This window comes from Hyla sarda, chromosome 7 (assembly GCF_029499605.1).
Source record: "Hyla sarda isolate aHylSar1 chromosome 7, aHylSar1.hap1, whole genome shotgun sequence".
Lineage (NCBI taxonomy): Eukaryota > Metazoa > Chordata > Amphibia > Anura > Hylidae > Hyla > Hyla sarda.
The window spans coordinates 10,581,158-10,602,669 of NC_079195.1; the positions used below are offsets into that span (position 1 = coordinate 10,581,158).

The window sequence follows — 21,512 nt, forward strand, 5'->3', positions numbered from 1 at the left end:
TCCTGGTTTACACACTGGCCTATCAAACCATGACCATGCTCCTGGTCCCTCTGCTCTGATCCTGACATTGCCACTACCCCATAGGCACTACCGCCATTAATCAATGACTATTCTGAGGACCAGGATATGAATTTCCTTGTAGGGAAATGGGCCCGTCTACATTACAGAATTTAGTTTGGACACTTGCGGAATCATTGATGCCCGAGATCTGTACAGTGGAATCCCAATGGAAATTCTGGGCATAATTTCCATAGTGTGAACGCGCCCTAAAGATGAAGACCAGATGATTCCTTAGGGAATGTTCACAGACTAATAGCTGCATGGTTTTTGACATAGTAACTGTGCCAATTTCCTCACTAAGAAAACCATGCTGGGAGTTGTAGTTTTGCAACATCTGGGGACACGCTGGTTGGCAAACACTGCTATACACAATGGTAGGTGGTAGTTTCTTACTTGAATTCCAGCGCTATCTGTAATAAGTCATTTTTGATGCATTGAGGTTTTGCTGACAGGATGAATGCGTCTTCTTTGGCATCAGGTAGAATATTATGTCGCTGAACAGCCTGTGCAATGATACATATGACATGGAACATATGAATAAGACACAAAATGATAACCTCTCCCCTTTACCTACACAGCATAGGATCATTACCCCAGACAGGACACCTTCACAGTATTCCTGGAGCTGACATTCATGACTATAATCTCTGTCGTCTCCTGAACCTTCATGAATTTCTCCCAATAGATCCACAACATAATAATATACATATGTAGTGTTCACCTATTATTCCCAATAAGGTGTCTTATGGTGCAATAGAAATACAATGAGGCATTCAAGTGTGTGAAGGGTTAAAAATTGTGTCAGATGAATGGGGACTTGGTCACATGATCCTCCCAACCAATGGTTGTGGGTGAAGTCCCTAGTCCAGCCTTTCTCTCCCAGGAGAAGGGATGGACCCAAACCTTTTAGTCAGTAAGCCTGACCAAGACTAGCAAACTGTGCACATCTCCTACCCCTGCTATTCCTAGACATTTGTACAACTAGGCCATAAAGTGCTTAAAGGGGTACTCCGGCGCTAAGACATCTTATCCCCTATCTAAAGGATAGAGGATCAGATGCCTAATCGTGGGGGTCCCGCTGCTGGGGTCCCCCGTGATCTTTCATGCAGCACCCCGTTACCATCAGCCCCCGGAGCATGTTCGCTCCGAGTCTGATGACTGCCGATCACGGGACTGGAGTATTGTGACTTCACGGCTCCGCCCCCGTGTGATATCACAATACTCCGGCCCCGTGATCGGCAGTCATCAGACCCAGAGCGAACATGCTCCGGGGGCTGATGGTAACGGGGTGCTGCGTGAAAGATCACAGGGGTCCTGATCGGCGGTCCCCCCGTGATCAGGCATCTTATCCCCTATCCTTTGGATAAGGGATAAGATGTCCTAGCGCCAGAGTACCCCTTTAAGTCTTCTCTCAGAAGTCAGAGAGAAGAAGGCTAACAAGGGACTCTCCACAACACATTCTTTAGGGGTCTATGGTTGGAGTTAGTGCTGCTTGGCGGTCACGTCATCAAAAGGTTTCCTGGCTACATACATGTGGTTGCAAACCAAAGTCATGTGAGTAAAGAACCATGACTTCATATTGTACCACAGTAAGGCAACCTGTGAAGGTCCTCATCAGTAGAGATAAAGCTGATTGGACTGTGAACAGTCTGTCTGCATCTACATTGGTCATTAAACTTTCATGTGTTAAAAAATACCTCAGAGGTTATTAAGTTCAGTAGAGCTGCTAAAAGCATAAGCTTAAGGGACAGTGACCAAATATACATTCCAAAATGTATTATACTGGATTATTCAAAAAATGTTACAGTTGTTTCACAGAATCCCAGTGTCCGGAGGTCTCATTCCTGCACCTTGCACGACAGGAACAACTAATTTGACAAATGTTGGTTTGGTCTACAGGGAATACCAGGTTAGCTTCACCACCCTACCAGGTAGGTCAGCTGGGAGCAGTAGTCCTCTAACTGTCCCTGTCCGCTATACATAGTTATACTCTTCTTCTACAAACCAATGGTACACAGTTTTAGCATAGTCTGTACCTGCATGACTAATGTTCCATTTCCAGATACTGTGACTGTGTACTCCCCGGGGATCTGAGGAAGTTGCTCCTTCTGTAGTAGTAGGCGGTTGTTATTGTCTACCAGAAAGCGACGGTGGAATCCATTCTCCGTGGTCACATCTACGGTCATTTCTCCTGCTTTACTGCTCGTAAGGCCTGCAAACTTTGACAAAGCTTGAAGGGCGACCACTGTGTCCTAAACGATGAGAAAAAGGCAAAATGCTCAAAAGGGGTGTGAGGAAAACAATGTGACATATATGGGGTTTACTCCTCACATGTGATGTATGATCATAGTAGATGGTTTAAAGGGGTATTCCAGGCAAAAACTTTTTTATATATATCAACTGGCCTCGGAAAGTTAAACAGATTTGTAAATTACTTCTATTAAAAAATCTTAATCCTTCCAATAGTTATTAGCTTCTGAAGTTTTCTGTCTAACTGCTCAATGATGATGTCACGTCCCGGGAGCTGTGCATGCTGGGAGAATATCCCCATAGGAGCTGCACAGCTCCCGGGACGTGAGTCATCAGAAAGCAGTTAGACAGAAAACAGCAACTCAACTTCAGAAGCTAATAACTATTGGAAGGATTAAGATTTTTTAATAGAAGTAATTTACAAATCTGTTTAACTTTCCGGAGCCAGTTGATATATAAAAAAAAGTTTTTGCCTGGAATACCCCTTTAATCTTTGAGGCTTAGGACGTTTCTGGAGATCCATTATGCATCACTCTTGGTTAAACTACGTGGTGTGCAGTGTTATTGTCAGAAGGACTAAGACATTTCAAGATGAACGATGAAAAAATGTATCTAGGTACAAACTTTGGAGATGCATTAAGCAGAGGTTTAAAGACAGTCCGCCACCAGGTGAGACCGATTAAACCGAAGGTAATGCTGGGTAGAGACGTTAGTGTTTAATGAGCGTTACCTATGGTATCTTGATCAGCAGCTTCATTGTCTGGGGCAATTACTTTTATTCAATATGTATATGAGCTCTTAGGGTTATTGTGGCCAAGAATATACCTCTGCATCGCTATGCCCACCCCGATGAGATGGGTCTGGGCAGCGTTGTACTGACGGAATGGAGGAGGCTTAATACTATATAGGGGACACAGATGGGACATAAAACTGTATAGGGGGGTACACAGTGGATAAAATACTAAATGGGAGCACAATGGCACCTAGGTACTATATGGGGGACAAGATGTGGTCTAATACTAAATGGTGCGCAGAGGGGGCCTTATAGAATATGGGGCAAAGGAGAGGGCCTAATACCATATGGGGGAACAGAGAAGGTCTTATAGGAGCACAATGATATATGGGACACAGAGCGGGCCTAATACTACAGGGTGGTCCATTTATATGGATACACCTTAATACAATGGGAATGGTTGGTGATAACTTCCTGTTTGTGGCACATTAGTATATGTGAGGGGGGAAACTTTTAAAGATGGGTGGTGACCATGGCGGCCATTTTGAAGACAGCCATTTTGAATCCAACTTTTGTTTTTTTCAATAGGAAGAGGGTCATGTGACACATCAAACTTCATGGGAATTTCACAAGAAAAACAAAGATGTGCTTGGTTTTAACGTAACTTTATTCTTTCATGAGTTATTTACAAGTTTCTGACCACTTATAAAATGTGTTCAATGTGCTGCCCATTGTGTTGGATTGTCAATGCAACCCTCTTCTCTATATACTGCTATATACTACTATATACACCGCAGGAGAAATGCTAGCACAGGCTTCCAGTATCCGTATACACTGCTATATACTACTATATACACCGCAGGAGAAATGCTAGCACAGGCTTCCAGTAACAGTATACACTGCTATATACTACTATATACACCGCAGGAGAAATGCTAGCACAGGCTTCCAGTATCCGTATACAATGCTATATACTACTATATACACCACAGGAGAAATGCCAGCACAGGCTTCCAGTATCCGTATACACTGCTATATACTACTATATACACCGCAGGAGAAATGCCAGCACAGGCTTCCAGTATCCGTATACACTGCTATATACTACTATATACACTGCAGGAGAGATGCTAGCACAGGCTTCCAGTATCCGTATACACTGCTATATACTACTATATACACCGCAGGAGAAATGCTAGCACAGGCTTCCAGTATCCGTATACACTGCTATATACTACTATATACACCGCAGGAGAAATGCTAGCACAGGCTTCCAGTATCCGTATACACTGCTATATACTACTATATACACCGCAGGAGAAATGCTAGCACAGGCTTCCAGTATCCGTATACACTGCTATATACTACTATATACACCGCAGGAGAAATGCTAGCACAGGCTTCCAGTATCCGTATACACTGCTATATACTACTATATACACCGCAGGAGAAATGCTAGCACAGGCTTCCGGTATCCGTATACACTGCTATATACTACTACATACACCGCAGGAGAAATGCCAGCACAGGCTTCCAGTATCCATATACACTACTATATACTACTATATACACCGCAGGAGAAATGCTAGCACAGGCTTCCAGTATCCGTATACACTGCTATATACTACTATATACACCGCAGGAGAAATGCTAGCACAGGCTTCCAGCATCCGTATACACTGCTATATACTACTATATACACCGCAGGAGAAATGCTAGCACAGGCCTCCAGTATCCGTATACACTGCTATATACTACTATATACACCACAGGAGAAATGCTAGCACAGGCCTCCAGTATCCATATACACTGCTATATACTACTATATACACCGCAGGAGAAATGCTAGCACAGGCTTCCAGTATCCGTTGTTTCAGGTGCTGGACATCTCGTATCTTCACAGCATAGACAATTGCCTTCATATGACCCCAAAGATAAAAGTCTAAGGGGGTCAGATCGGGAGACCTTGGGGGCCATTCAACTGGCCCACGATGACCAATCCTCGGACCTGACACCCATAATGTGGTGTTCACCATCAGGGAACGTGCAGCTTCAGTGCATAAAGAGGGAAACACATCATCATGGAGCAATTTCGCATATTCAGTGTCCTTGAGGTTTCCATTGATGAAGAATGGCCCCACTACCTTTGTACCCCATATACCACACCGGACCATCATTTTTTGTGTTCCAACAGTCTTGGAGGGATCTCTCCAATGTGGGTTAGTGTCAGACCAATAGCGCTGGTTTTGTTTGTTAACTTCACCATTCACATAAAAGCTTCCTCATCACTGGACAAAATCTTCTGCGTAAACTGAGGGTCCTGTTCACATTTTAGTTTGCCCATTCTGCAGCACCTGAAACTACTGATACTGGAAGCCTGTGCTGGAATTTCTCCTGCGGTGTATATAGTAGTATATAGTAGTGTATACGGATACTGGAGGCCTGTGCTAGCATTTCTCCTGTGGTGTATATAGTAGTATATGGCAGTGTATACGGATACTGGAAGCCTGTGCTAGCATTTCTCCTGAGGTGTATATAGTAGTATATAGCAGTGTATACAGATACTGGAAGCCTGTGCTGGCATTTCTCCTGTGGTGTATATAGTAGTATATAGCAGTGTATACGGATACTGGAAGCCTGTGCTAGCATTTCTCCTGTGGTGTATATAGTAGTATATAGCAGTGTATACGGATACTGGAAGCCTGTGCTAGCATTTCTCCTGCGGTGTATATAGTAGTATATAGCAGTGTATACGGATACTGGAAGCCTGTGCTAGCATTTCTCCTGCAGTGTATATAGTAGTATATAGCAGTGTATATGGATACTGGAAGCCTGTGCTAGCATTTCTCCTGCAGTGTATATAGTAGTATATAGCAGTGTATACAGATACTGGAAGCCAGTGCTAGCATTTCTCCTGCGGTGTATCTAGTAGTATATAGCAGTGTATACTGATACTGGAAGCCTGTGCTAGCATTTCTCCTGCGGTGTATATAGTAGTATATAGCAGTGTATAGAGATACTAGAAGCCTGTGCTAGCATTTCTCCTGCGGTGTATATAGTAGTATATAGCAGTGTATACGGATACTGGAAGCCTGTGCTAGCATTTCTCCTGCGGTGTATATAGTAGTATATAGCAGTGTATACAGATACTGGAAGCCTGTGCTAGCATTTCTCCTGCGGTGTATATAGTAGTATATAGCAGTGTATACGGATACTGAAAGCCTGTGCTAGCATTTCTCCTGCGGTGTATATAGTAGTATATAGCAGTGTATACAGATACTGGAAGCCTGTGCTAGCATTTCTCCTGCGGTGTATATAGTAGTATATAGCAGTGTATACGGATACTGGAAGCCTGTGCTAGCATTTCTCCTGCAGTGTATATAGTAGTATATAGCAGTGTATACGGATACTGGAAGCCTGTGCTAGCATTTCTCCTGCGGTGTATATAGTAGTATATAGCAGTGCATACGGATACTGGAAGCCTGTGCTAGCATTTCTCCTGCAGTGTATATAGTAGTATATAGCTGTGTATACGGATACTGGAAGCCTGTGCTAGCATTTCTCCTGTGGTGTATATAGTAGTATATAGCAGTGTATACGGATACTGGAAGCCTGTGCTAGCATTTCTCCTGCAGTGTATATAGTAGTATATAGCAGTGTATACGGATACTGGAAGCCTGTGCTAGCATTTCTCCTGCAGTGTATATAGTAGTATATAGCAGTGTATACGGATACTAAAAGCCTGTGCTAGCATTTCTCCTGTGGTGTATATAGTAGTATATAGTAGTGTATATGGATACTGGAAGCCTGTGTTAGCATTTCTCCTGCGGTGTATATAGTAGTATATAGCAGTATATAGAGAAGAGGGTTGCATTGACAATCCAACACAATGGGCAGCACATTGAACACATTTTATAAGTGGTCAGAAACTTGTAAATAACTCTTGAAACAATAAAGTTACATTAAAACCAAGCACATCATTGTTTTTCTTGTGAAATTCCCAATAAGTTTGATGTCACATGACCCTCTTCCTATTGAAAAAACAAAAGTTGGATTCAAAATGTCCGACTTCAAAATGGCCACCATGGTCACCACCCATCTTGAAAAGTTTCCCCCCTCACATATACTAATGTGCCACAAACAGGGAGTTAATATCACCAACCATTCCCATTTCATGGAGGGAATCCATATAAATGGCGCACCCTGTAAATAGGGAAACAGAGGGGGCCAACTACTATACTGGGACATAAAGGGGAACTAATACAATATGGGGGCACTAAGGGGCATGTCGTTTTTTTAGCCAGTATGTGGTGGTAATATTTCTCCTTGTATACTGGCATTATTGGTCTCAGTATATAGGATTTGGTCAGTAACAGTATAATGGTAATTTGTATGATGATAATTGAGGGCGCTGGACCATATATGGAAGGTACACAAGGACTGCAGGGGGCACATATTGGTGGTCATGTGGGCCAGGACATGGACAATAACATCACAAAACCAAGTAGTTGGCATGGCATGGGTTAGCCCATGGCCATCTTTCCTTTTTTCAGTACATGGTGGGCCAATCAGAGGGTACTGCCCCACCCCACACTGGCAGTACTTAAAGGGATACTCCAATACTAGACATCTTATCTCCTATCTTATCTCCCGTATAAGTGCCAGCAGCTGGACCGCTGTGATCTCCTGCCCGGCACCCCCGGAAACCAGCATGCATGGAGTGATCTTCACTATGTGCTGAAATACTGTCGACCACAGCCCGAAGATGTTGCCGACACACTCCCTCCATATAGCTCTATGGGAGATTAGGAGATAAACTAATGCTGTTTCTCCATCTCTCCCACGAATGGAGCAGGCATGGTGACCACAGATGGAGCGGGCATGGTGACCACAGATGGAGCGGGCATGGTGACCACAGATAGAGCGGGCATGGTGACCACAGATGGAGCGGGCATGGTGACCACAGATGGAGCGGGCATGGTGACCATAGATGGAGCGGGCATGGTGACCACAGATGGAGCGGGCATGGTGACCACAGATGGAGCGGGCATGGTGACCACAGATGGAGCGGGCATAGTGACCACAGATGGAGCGGGCATGGTGACCACAGATGGAGCGGGCATGGTGACCACAGATGGAGCGGGCATGGTGACCACAGATGGAGCGGGCATGGTGACCACAGATGGAGCGGGCATGGTGACCACAGATGGAGCGGGCATGGTGATCACAGATGGAGCGGGCATGGTGACCACAGATGGAGCGGGCATGGTAACCACAGATGGAGCGGGCATGGTGACCACAGATGGAGCGCGCGTGGTGGAAATGGCTGCCCTGATGCCTAGCACAGCCTAAGTGAAGATTGCAGGAGTCCCAGCGCTCAGACCCCCTGCAATCAGACATCTAATCTCCCATGCTGTATATAGGGGATAAGATGTCTAATACAGGAATACCCCTTAAGGGAAAATGGTCACCCGTTCACCCACACTAAACCCAATACATCAGGTTATAGTGCGGGTGAACAGTAGACGTGGTGTCTCGGACTTATATACCTACCAGCAGTCCGGTGCCTCATTCCTCTGAAGGTCCGCTTCTTCCTCCACTGAATTGCGCACTTGAGACAGGCCGGCTGGATTTGAATATTCATGAGCGACGGTCACATAAGCGCTCAGTAGGCACAAGTGCTTATGTGACCAGCACTCATAAATCTAGCCGGCGGGCCTCGGCTCCAGCTCGCATTTCAGCGCAAAAAGAAGCCGACCTTCAGAGGAACAGGGCGCCGGACTGCAGGTAGGTATATCAGTCCAAGACACCGCATTGGTCTCCTGTTCACCTGCACCATAACCTGGTGTATGGGGTTTAGTGTGGGTGAACGGGTGACCCTGTTCCATTAAGCCAATAATTCCTCCTCCCTAGCCTCTTTGCATCCCAGAAGTAAGTTGTCCCACTCTCCCTCCCTTTAGGTCCCTTCTCCTGCATAAGAATGGTGGTCCGCTCACAAGGTTGAGTGGCATCTCCCTACCTGCATTCTATGTGCTCCTTATATTTAGTATGTATCTGTATGACCTATTTAGAGGTCCTCACACACTTACCTCCCTTTTTCAGCTGTCCCTGTGGTTTTCTATGGTCAGACCTTTATTTATATAACATTCACAGCTTTGTACCTGAGTGGAGCTGTAGCCGCCTTTTGCATTCTGTTGTTTAGATAGCCAGCGAACAATTGCCGCCATATCGCCGAGCTCCTTCTTGGTTGGCTTTTCAGTAGATGCCAAGCTCAGGAGGGCGTAGGATGTCATCTCCACATCCACAGACTTTGGCTTTGACCAGTATGAGTCTGAACTGGATTTGGTCTCCTGGCTCCAGTATAATAAACCATCTGTAAAGTAAATTGTTCACATCACGGGAATATCCCAGTGGAGACAACTATGGGTACGTTATAGAGGAGCGTCTTCATGGGTTTCCTGGATCTTAGGTCATATCTTGGTTTTGTTGACCATTGCAGGTACAGAAAATGGAAGGTGGTCATTATTAGCATTAAATGAGATGGTATTAACCCTTTACTAACTGGGTTGTTTTGGGGACTTCTTGTTCTCAGTATTTTATATATATTGTAGCAGTACAATTCATTGACTGCTGTAGGACATTTGTTAGGATACATTAATATTTACTGTTATTTGTATATGACTTATCCCCTATCTCTATGGGGTCAGTAAATATATACACGAGCGGACTGACCGGCCGGTCCATTCGGCCATGGTCCGAAGGCCCGGCCGGGAAAAGGGCCCCCTGTCCGCCGCCTGTCATATAAAATCTTTTAGAAAAATGTTTTTTGTTTTTTTCAAATTGCAGGGCCTGCCACGGGGAAAGGGCCCGCCGTGACCGCTAGGAGCTATTACAATTATACCGCTCCAAGACAGCCACTGTAGCAGCAGCCCTTTAAGAGAACCACAGTGGCTGCCTGGGAGTGGAGTTTAGGTCACGTGAATTTCACGTCCGGCAGTGCAGGAGTCTACTGTTGCCGCCGAAGACCAGTGCGCCAGGCCTGCTTGTCCCCAGTGTACGGAGCCCTGCTTATCCTCAGTGTACGGGAGTCATGCTTGTCTTCAGTGTACGGGACTACTGCTTGTCCTCAGTGTACAGAGCCCTGCTTGTCCGCAATGTAAGGAGCCCTGCTTGTCCTCAGTGTACAGAGCCCTGCTTGTCCTCAGTGTACAGAGCCTTGCTTGTCCGCAATGTAAGGAGCCCTGCTTGTCCTCAGTATACAGAGCCCTGCTTGTCCTCAGTGTACAGAGCCCTGCTTGTCCGCAATGTAAGGAGCCCTGCTTGTCCTCAGTGTACAGAGCCCTGCTTGTCCTCAGTGTACAGAGCCCTGCTTGTCCTCAGTGTACAGAGCCCTGCTTGCCATCAGTGTACAGAGCCCTGCTTGTCATCAGTGTACAGAGCCCTGCTTGTCCTCAGTGTACAAAGCCCTGCTTGTCCTCAGTGTACAGAGCCCTGCTTTTCCTCAGTGTACAGAGCCCTGCTTGACCGCAATGTAAGGAGCCCTGCTTGTCCTCAGTGTACAGAGCCCTGCTTGTCCTCAGTGTACAGAGCCCTGCTTGTCCGCAATGTAAGGAGCCCTGTTTGTCCTCAGTGTACAGAGCCCTGCTTGTCCTCAGTGTACAGAGCCCCGCTTGTCATCAGTGTACAGAGCCCTGCTTGTCCTCAGTGTACAGAGCCCTGCTTGTCCTCGGTGTACAGAGCCCTGCTTGTCCTCAGTGTACGGAGCCCTGCTTGACCGCAATGTAAGGAGCCCTGCTTGTCCTCAGTGTACAGAGCCCTGCTTGTCCTCAGTGTACAGAGCCCTGCTTGTCCGCAATGTAAGGAGCCCTGCTTGTCCTCAGTGTACAGAGCCCTGCTTGTCCTCAGTGTACAAAGCCCTGCTTGTCCGCAATGTAAGGAGCCCTGCTTGTCCTCAGTGTACAGAGCCCTGCTTATCCTCAGTGTACAGAGCCCTGCTTGTCCTCAGTGTACAGAGCCCTGCTTGTCCTTGGTGTACAGAGCCCTGCTTGTCCTCGGTGTACAGAGCCCTGCTTGTCCTCGGTGTACAGAGCCCTGCTTGTCCTCGGTGTACAGAGCCCTGCTTGTCCTCAGTGTTCAGAGCCCTGCCGAAAAAGTGCCCTGATCTCTCTGCCGGCTTTCTCAGTGGACATCTGCATGGACCCAAAAACAGGGTAGCCTGGCCAGGCAGTGGCTTATGAATTGTATAGTTGTATGTATCTTCTACCTGCCTTTCACCGCTCCCTACATGATGGCACAGTCTGAGATATAAGGTATATGTGAACTATTACTTATATCTCTGACTGTACCATCATATAGGGGGGTGGGGGTGAAAGGAAGGTAGAAGATGGAGTAGGCTTCCCAGCAGCACAGAGTATTTCAGACAGTCTGCCTCACTACAGTTCCCTCCAGAAATACTCTGTGCTGCTGTGCTATTTCTGTAATAAATCTAAGAGGCCTCAGCCAAGCAGGGGGCAAAAAAGGTAAAGTGTGCGGCTTATGAATGGACTAGTTGCTATTTTCTATCTGCCTTTCACCGCTCACTATATGATAGCACAGTCAGAGACATGAGTTATATATCTGACTGTGCCATCATGTAGTGAGCGGTGAAAGACAGGTACTCAGGTGGAACTTTTTTTTTTTTTTTAATAAATCAACTGGTGTCAGAAATTAAACAGATATGTAAATTACTTCTATTAAAATTTTATAATTCTTTTCTATTTGGGATTTCTTTTCTGTCACGACCACAGTGCTATTTGCTGACACCTCTGTCCATTTTAGGAACTGTCCAGAGTAGGAAAAAATCCCCATAGCAAACATAAGCTGCTCTGGGCATTTCTCAAAATGAACAGAGGTGGCAGCAGAGAGCACTGTGGTCGTGACAGAAAAGAAATCACAAATAAAAGAGAATTTCCTCTGTAGTATACAGCAGCTAATAGGTACTGGAAGGATTAAGAATTTTTAGTAGAAGTCATTTACAAATCTGGCACCAGTTGATTTAAAAAAACAATGTTTTCCACCGGAGTACCCCTTTAAAGGTGATTGGAGGCTGTAGCTAAGTTGAACTGGGTATCACAGACAGAGTAGTGTTGAGCGGCATAGGCCATATTCGAATTTGCGATATTTTGCGACTATATGGACGAATATTTGTCATATATTTGCCAAATTCGCATATTCGAAATTTTTGCGGAAATTTGCATATGCGATAATTAGCATATACAAAAATTTGCATATGCGAAAATTCGCACACCAGTCTCACACAGCAGTATTAGAGACTTCTTTACACCACATAAGCTGGAAGCAGAAAGGGATGATCTCTGTGATGTGTACTGTGAAAAAAAAAACCCAAATATTCGTAATTACGAATATATAGCGCTATATTCGCGAATATAAAATTTGTATTGCGAATATTCGCGAGAAACACTAAGACAGAGATCCCAAGTTGGCACAAAAAGGAGGAGTTCAGTGTTTTAAGGCACTTGGTGTAGTTAAGGTGATCGGCATTGCCATCCCTCAAAGTACCCCATAGCCTCAAGCGCACTGCACCCCCTATTCCTCTCTATGGCAAATATTCATATACATACTGGGCAGGAATGGGGCGGGGCAGAGGTGGGGCAAGGGGTGGAGTCTTATTGGGGGCTCTTGCTTTATTTGGTCCAGGGGCCCTGAGTGGTGTCAGTCTGCCGCTGAATATAAAGTTTGTTATATACCTCCCTTCCAGCTCTATCTGTATAATGCTGCTATCTCTATGGGATTAGTATATATATATATATATATATATATATATATATATATATATATATATATATATAGTAGTCACACACCTCCTCTCCCAGCTCTTTTTATTTACTGCTGCTATCTCTTTGGGTTCAGTATATATTGTAGTTCTACACCTCCCCCTCCAGCTCTATCTGTATACTGCTGCTACTCTATGGATTCAGTATATACTGTAGCTCTACACCTCCCCTCCAGCTCAATCTGTATACTGCTGCTAATATCTCTATAGAAAGAGTATATATATATATATATATATATATATATATATATATATATATATATATATTGTAGGAGACCAGCAGGCAAAGTGGTGGAAGGTAGATATGAGCCAAGTAGATTTCTATATTCACTACTAAACTTCTGGGGTTGTCAAGGAGGCCGATCCGGCAATCCGTTTCAGTGTTGCCATGCAGCTAAGTTAAAGCAAGGAAGCTGCGGTGTATGTGCCACCGAAGTCCCGGGGCTCGTGGGGGAAAAGAGCATTTTTTGTATTCAGTAACAGTAGGTAGGATAACTGCCATGTAGTTTTAGTGGGCTCTTTTCCTGGAACGGCTGTAGTGTGGGTGGGAGGCCGTTCCCACAGTCCGGTCCGGGCTTTACTGGACTTAGAAAGAAGGTGAGAAGTTCAGCTCGCTGACCAGAAAAATAAAACGTAAACTTTACTGTGGACGGTTAAAATCCATGAGGACAAAAAAAAACTAGATAGTGGATAAAAACATCGCGCCGTGGCGCGATGTTTTTATCCACTATCTAGTTTTTTTTGTCCTCATGGATTTTAACCGTCCACAGTAAAGGTTACGTTTTATTTTTTCTGGTCAGCGAGCTGAACTTCTCACCTTCTTTCTACATGCCATTAACGGGAAGCGGCCCGTGTGTTCGTGCTCCAGACTGCTCTCTCCCTACGAAGCCCAGGACTACATTACGGTGTGGTGAGTGAGCTGAGTTGCCCCTTGGCATTTCCTACATTTTTACTGGACTTAGTCTGTATTAAAACTGCTTTTTTTAAATAAACCCTTTTGTTTTGCACCAGCCTTCTGCCTGTCAGCCTACCATTTGTTCAGCTAATTCCCACTATATATATATATATATATATATATATATATATATATATATGTGTGTGTGTGTGTGTCATACATCTCTTCTCCAAGCTTTATCCGTTTACTGCTGCTATTTCTATGGGATCAGTATATATAGTAGTTATACACATCACCTCCAGTTCTATCTGTATACTGCTGCTGCTATCTCCATGGGATCAGTTTATATAGTAGTTATACATCTCCCCTCCAGCTCTATCTGTATACTGCTGCTGATATCTTTATAAAGATCAGGATATATAGTAGTTATACACCTCTTCTCCAGCTCTATCTTTATACTGCTCCTTATAGGATACTGATCATAGGTCAAATCGCTTTAACCTCATGGCAATATTATTCTAAGAAATGTACTTCATTAAAATGCATCAATACAGCGCACAGATGGACCTCAGATGCAGATAATTTGCTCTTTACCTGCTTTGGTGGCGTGTTGCTCCAGCTTCTTCATGACTTCCGCTCTCTTATCCTCCATCTTGGCCAATGTGAAGGCATAAGCCATCAGGGCCAGCTTGTAGGGGGAGGCGTTCTCCAAAGAATCATTCGCTATAAAATTCATGGCCATCTCCACAATAGGATCCTACAGAGAAGACAAACAGCTGCTCTCACATGTTCACATTATTTATGGGATTTACAGAAGACATTGGGCCTCATTTACTAAGAGTGGAGGGTCGGTTTGTGTTTCTGTTTTGTGGTTTCTACCTTTTTTTTTAAATTGGTATTTACTAATCTGTCACCCTTTTCCCGATATTTTTTGTTGCAGGGAAAAACTCTGTCGCACGGTATATTCTGTCGCAGGGTTTTCTGTCGCAGGCAGGTGTATTTCTGTTGCAGGGTTTCTTCTACTTCTAATCATAAAAAGTGGCAATACATCGTAGGACTACTCATTTCTGAGGGGCTCCCTCCTTCCTCAGGTCCGAGTTACAGTGTGTGGATACAGTACTTTATATATGCATATTTTCATGAATACATTAACCCATTAAACATTTGAAGTATGACATCAGCCACCAGGATATATTGGTGGTGTATAGGAATGAATGGGCTACATCTATAACCTTGTGAATTTTTGCCCATTGTGGTCTATGGAAATCTTGCGGCAAACAGGGTAGAAAGGTAAACAGCAGGGTCCTGGCATAGGCATGCGCACGGGGTGTGCCGAGTGTGCCTGGGCACAACCTAATCAAGCCTCAAACTTAAGGCTCTATCACCTGCAGGCTGCTCAGTGGCGGATCCAGGGGTGGGGGGAATCAACCACTGAGCTTTTCGGGACACAAGGATGTCCCGATTACCTTTCTGCGGCCCCGCGTTAACTTTAAAAAAAACAGGGGCCGCCGGGAGGAAGTGCATGCAGGGACATCACTGACTTCCCGTGCGTGTGCCCATGGGAATGGAGCATCGACACGCGGGCATGGTAAGTTTCCTGCACATCATCTTCAGTGCTCCGACTACCACTCCTCCTGTCCCGGGAACTACTGGCCCATAGGCCATAGCAGTAGATAGTGACCCCTGACCGGAGGAGTGGTGGACGGAGCACTGAAGTGGGGAAGTACACAGGCATACAGCCTCCAGCCATACACTGTATATGGTTGAAGGCTGTATGTCTGTGGGGGAACTATACTGCACCTAATGGGGGGAACTATACTGCACCTAATGGAGGGAACTATACTGCACCTAATGTGGGGGAATTGTACTGCACCTAATGTGGGGGAACTATACTGCCAACCTAATGTGGGGGGAACTATTCTGCCAACCTAATGTGGGGGGAACTATACTGCCAACCTAATGTGGGGGGAACTATACTGCCAGCCTAATGTGGGGGAACCTACACAGCCCGCCTAATGTGGTGGATCTATACAGCCCGCCTAATGTGGGGGAACTATACTGCCAACCTAATGTGGGGGAACTATACTGACAACCTAATGTGGGGGACCTATACTGCCAACTGAATGTGGGGGAACTACAACCTAATGTGGGGGGACTTATACTGCCAGCCTAATGTGGGGGAACTATACTGCCAACCGAATGTGGGGGAACTACTACCTAATGTGGGGTGGGGGGGGGGAAACTGTACTGCCAGCCTAATGTGGGGGAACTATACTGCCAACCTAAGGTGTGGGAACTACAACCTAATGTAGGGGAATTACACTGCCAACCGAATGTGGGGGAACTACAACCTAATGTGGGGGGAACTATACTGCACCTAATGTGGGGAAGCTACAACCTAATGTGGGGGAACTATACAAAAATATAAAATTCTACTATTCTGATCCCTATCACTCTTTTATTTTTCTGTATATGGGGATTAGAGATGAGCGAACTTACAGTAAATTTGATTCGTCATGAACTTCTCGGCTCGGCAGTTGATGACTTATCCTGCATAAATTAGTTCAGCCTTCAGGTGCTCCGGTGGGCTGGAAAAGGTGGATACATTCCTAGGAAAGAGTCTCCTAGGGCTGTATCCACCTTTTCCAGCCCACCGGAGCACCTGAAAGCTGAACTAATTTATGCAGGAAAAGTCATCAACTGCCGAGCAGAGAAGTTCGTGAAAAATCTAATTTACTGTAAGTTCGCTCATCTCTAATGGGGATATATGAAGGTCATTTTTTGCGCTGTAATTTGCAGTTTTTATCTGTACCATTTTTGTTTTGATGGGACTTTTCAATTGCTTTTTAGATATTTTTTTTTATGGTATTTGAAGTGACCCAAAATGTGCAAATCTGATTAATGTGAAGTGTGAAGATCAAAGCAAGAAACCACAATGTACACTATGGATTGTTTGATACTGAATACTCTGTCATCAGTATTATGTATTGTAATATGCACTATTTTATATGTTTTGGTGGTAGTTTACATGAATATTTTATGCAAATTGTTAACACTGATGTCACTGGCAAGCATCATATATAAGGAAGGGATGTAAGCTGTTACACTGGCTTGAGAAAGGTCTCATTGTGCAGACCGAAACGTAGCACGTGTGACTGGATGGGTGAATAAAAACACAATTTTTTTGCCACATTGGAGTGCCGCTTCTTCCTTGGATTCATATCACTATGTGACATTGAGTCTTGTCTCCAGCAGCAGAGCACCCGCCTCTGCCTAGAGCCCTTACACAGTGCCGGTTCCTTTCCACATATGGTACTTTATATCTACATATTTCCATGAATACATTAACCCATTAAACTTTTTAGGTTTGCCAGGTCTGAATGCCATTGGAGGCTGAGTATGACGTCAACCTCCAGGGTCTATTGGTGGTGTATAGGAATGAATGGGCTACATCTATAACATTGATTTTTTGCCCATTGAAATCAATGGGCCCATTGTGGTCTATGGAAATCTTGCAGCAAACAGGGTAGGAAGGTAAACAGCAGGGTCCTGGCATAGGAGTGCGCATAGGTGTGCCGAGTGTGCCTGGGCACAACCTAATCAAGCCTCAAACTTGAGGCTCTATCACCTGCGGGCAGCTCAGTGGCAGCCCGCAGGGAGCCCAGTCACATTCGGGACATCCCTGTCTCCCGAAAGATCTTTTCGGGACACAAGGATGCCCCAGTTACCTTTCTGTGGCCCTGCGTTAACTTTAAAATGACAGGGGCCACCGGGAGAAGGCGCACGTCCCGTGCGTGTGCCCATAGGAACGGAGCATCGATGAGGAGAAGGACGCGCAGGCATGGTAGGTCCCTGTCCCGGGACCTACTGCTATGATCCACATGCCATAGCAGTAGATTGTGACCCCGGACCGGAGGAGCGGTGGACGAAGCACTGAAGTGGGGCAGTACACAGGCATACAGCCTCCAGCCATACACTGGTCTATATGGGGGAACTATACTGCACCTAATATACTGCACCCAATCCCTCTCATTTTATGCACCGACCTTTTATGTGGAACCATATCAAATGTTTTGGAAAAATCCAGATATACGACATCCAGAGATTTCCCCCTGGTCCAGTCTGGAGCTCACCGCCTCATAAAAGCTGATCAGGTTAGTTTGACAGGACCGATCCCTCATAAATCCATGCTGATACAGGGTCATAGGTAAAGTGCGAGCTGATCAGCTACCACCGGACCATCCTCCCAAAACCAACGCACGGCAGGTGTATGGCAGCACCGAATGTACCCTGTATTTACCGTTCCTGTTTTTATCCATTTAATAAATCTGGGATCCGCTATACCTCGCTGGCATTTCTTCCTTGATACAGGGTCATACATTTATTTTTATCAAGATAATCCAAAATAGCATCTCTTAGAAAACCCTCAAACAATTTACATACAACGGAGGTTAAACTAGTAGGTCTATAATTCCAAGGGTTACCTTTTGACCCCTTCTTAAATATTGGCACCACATTTGCCATGCGCCAGTCCTTGGGAACAGTCCCTGTCATTATAGAGTCCCTGAATATTAACAATAGAGGTCTGTCTAGTGCATTACTTAATTCCTTTAGAACATGGGGGTGAATGCCATCTGGACCTTGTGATTTGTCTATTTAGATTTTTTGTAGGCAGCACTGTACTTCTTCCTGGGTTAGACAGGTGACCTGTACTTCTTTCTGGGTTAGACAGGTGACCTGTACTGTGGAGTTTACCTTATCTCGCTGTATTTCACCTGGCATTTCATTTTCCTCCTTGAATACAGTGGAGAAGAATTTGTTTGAAATATTTGCTTTTTCCTAATCTCCGTCTATAATTTCTTCCTCGCCATTTTTTTTTATGGGGGCCTACACTTTCATTTTTGACCTTTTTGCTATTTATATAGTTAAAGAACATTTTTGGGGTTAGTTTTACTCTCTTTGGCAATGAGTCTTTCTGTCTCTATTTTTGCGGCTTTTATATGTTTTTTTTTACATATTTTACATTTTCCTCTATGGCTTTTTAATGCTTCTTCACTGCCGTCATCTTTAAGTAGTTCAAATGCTTTATTTTTGTCGTTCATTGCCCCCTTAACGTTTTTATTCATCCATATTGGTCTTCTTTTATTTCTGACCCTTTTATTCCCATAAGGTATATACATCTTACAGTGAGAATTTTAGAGTCAGTCTTGTTCTTTTTGAGGACATTATCCCATTTTATATTGTTAAGGGCTTCTCTGAGTTGATTGAACTTTGCCATCCTAAAGTTTATTGTTTTTGTGGCCCCTATAGATCTAGCCCATTCATTCCTATACACCATCAATAGACCCTGAAGGCTGACGTCATACTCAGCCTCCAATGGCATTCTTCAATTGTCTAATGGGTTAATGTATTATTGGAAATATGTATATATAAAGTACTGTATCCACACACTGTAACTCGGGCCTGAGGAAGGAGGGAGACACATATAAATAGATGTATTAAATGAGTATATATATATTAGACATGTGCAATTTGTTTCGTAACAAATCAGTTTTTGTCCCAATTGTTCATATTTCTTACATTCGGATTTATCCGAATATACGAAATATTTACATCCGAATGAATCTGAATTTGTAACAAACTGAATTGTACATGCCTACGAAATTGTGAAAAACAAATTTTATTTTTGTTAAAACTAAATTATTTTTCATTTAGAAGCAAGGGACCATTATCGGGAGCGGGTTCAGGAAAAGATCAGAACATTGAAAGGCAGGTAAGATAATGTATAATTTTATGTAATTTATTAATACATGATGTAATGTTGAATGATTGATGTGTTGGATCGATGTGTTTGATTGACAGGTGATTTCTGTATAAGATGTCATGTTGATTATTTTTATAGTATTTTTCATGGAGGTATTTATAGTAAAATATGTCATTTGAATATATACTTATTGTTGATACATACATTTTTATGCAATGTGTATTTTTTTGAACATGTTAGATACGGGTTTTACACTTGGCCTAACCTACTGTGTTTCTTTCTGTTACCTCACAAACCAGGGGTGCCTCCAGCTGTTGAAAAACTAACTACAACACCCAGCATGCCCTGACAGCCAAAGGCTGTCCGGGCATGCTGGGAGTTGTGGTTTTTCAACAGCTGTAGGCACCCTGGTTCATTGGCAAACACTGCGCTAACCTATTTCTTGTTTTCAATTTCACAATTCCCTCTTCTTTTCACTGAACTGGGTTAATGAAATGCATATTAAATTGCCGTGGAAATTTTTTATTGAGAAAACCACACGTTTGTGCCACGTACGTTCTAAAGGGCAATTATCCAATTATGTCCATGGTTTTCAAAATAAAAATTTTTTCCCACGGCAATTTAATATACATTTCATTAACCCAGTAACCCAGTTCAGTGAAAAGAGGGAATTGTGAAATTGAAAAAAAAAGAAATAGGTTAGCGCAGTGTTTGCCAATGAACCATAGGTTAGCGCAGTGTTTGCCAAGGAACCAGGGTGCCTCCAGCTGTTGCAAAACTACAACTCCCAGCATGCCCGGACAGCTTTTGGCTGTCAGGGCATGCTGGGTATTGTAGTTAGTTTTTCAACAGCTGGGGGCACCCCAGGTACATTCGGTAACAGAAAGAAACACGTATTTAACATGTTTAACATGTTCAAAAAAAATACACATTGCATAAAAATCAATGTATTAACAATAAGTATATATTAAAATCACATATTTTTATATAAATATCTACATGAAAAATACAATAAAAATAATCAACATGACATGTTCTACAGAAATCACCTGTCAATCAAACACATCGATCCAACACATCAATCAATCATTCATTAATTCAATCAACATTACATCATGTATTAATAAATCACATAAAATTATACATTATCTTACCTGTCTTTCAATGTTCTGATCTCCGCCGGTCTCTCCTTTTCCTGCTCCCGATCTCGATAATGGTCCCTTGTTTCTAAATAAAAAAGAATATCGTTATCTAAATAATAAAATCTGTTTCTCACAATTCCCTACAACATTTTTTGTGGCAACCTTGCAAAAGGGCAAACAAGAAAAAAAAAAATTTGAAATTTTTTTTTTTGTAAACCTAAAACCTTGCTTAAAAATTACATTGTGCATAAAAAATAAAAAAATGACAAGTAAGAATTACTTGAAAAAGACGAGGCAGGCAAAGGAGCAAATTGCCAGAGAATTGACTCCGCTTTCTGAAACTTTATACATGCTTTAAAGTGTCGGGTTTTCTTCCCAGATAATTCACATGAATTTCCGAGTAGTTTTAGGAACAGACAAGTGATTTTTGCTGAAATGTAGGAAATACGCCCCTTTTCCCGAAATCAACGCCCATTTTGTAGGTTTTTTTTGTTTTCACTCTGAGTGATTCGGTCTCTGTCGTTTTTTTCTGTCGCGTTCCGAGCGCCAGAATTTAGGCGCAAATGTTATCGGAATCATGTTAGTAAATGAAGGCCATTGTGTAAGGATGTGGTGTGGTAAGAACTTATATACCAAAGGTGAATGAAGAGACAGAACCATCAAATCTGGAGAACTTGATAATAACTGTACACACTTACACTGGGCTCTGAGTCGTTGTCCTCCAATAAGGCAGAGACAACATATGCAGTGAGAGAAGACACATCATCCACACCGCCCTGAGGAAACCAATGGAGGAGAAATTAGATCAAGTAGGAGGTGTATATTATGATATCGCA

At 43.7% G+C, this 21,512-nt stretch overlaps 1 protein-coding gene across 7 annotated transcripts in view; it reads right to left on the bottom strand.

Moving 5' to 3' along the window:
• The window catches only part of LOC130281634 (alpha-2-macroglobulin-like protein 1), a 371,222-nt gene that overhangs the window by 10,779 nt on the left and 338,931 nt on the right, over nt 1–21,512 (bottom strand). For all 7 annotated transcript variants that reach the window (XM_056529065.1, XM_056529066.1, XM_056529064.1 and 4 more), the window contains 5 exons: nt 21,375–21,452; nt 14,365–14,527; nt 9,205–9,416; nt 2,097–2,312; nt 454–563 (listed from right to left, as the gene is read on the bottom strand). In XM_056529065.1, coding sequence (XP_056385040.1) covers nt 454–563; nt 2,097–2,312; nt 9,205–9,416; nt 14,365–14,527; nt 21,375–21,452 — 779 coding nt within the window. The remainder of the gene's footprint in view (nt 1–453; nt 564–2,096; nt 2,313–9,204; nt 9,417–14,364; nt 14,528–21,374; nt 21,453–21,512) is intronic.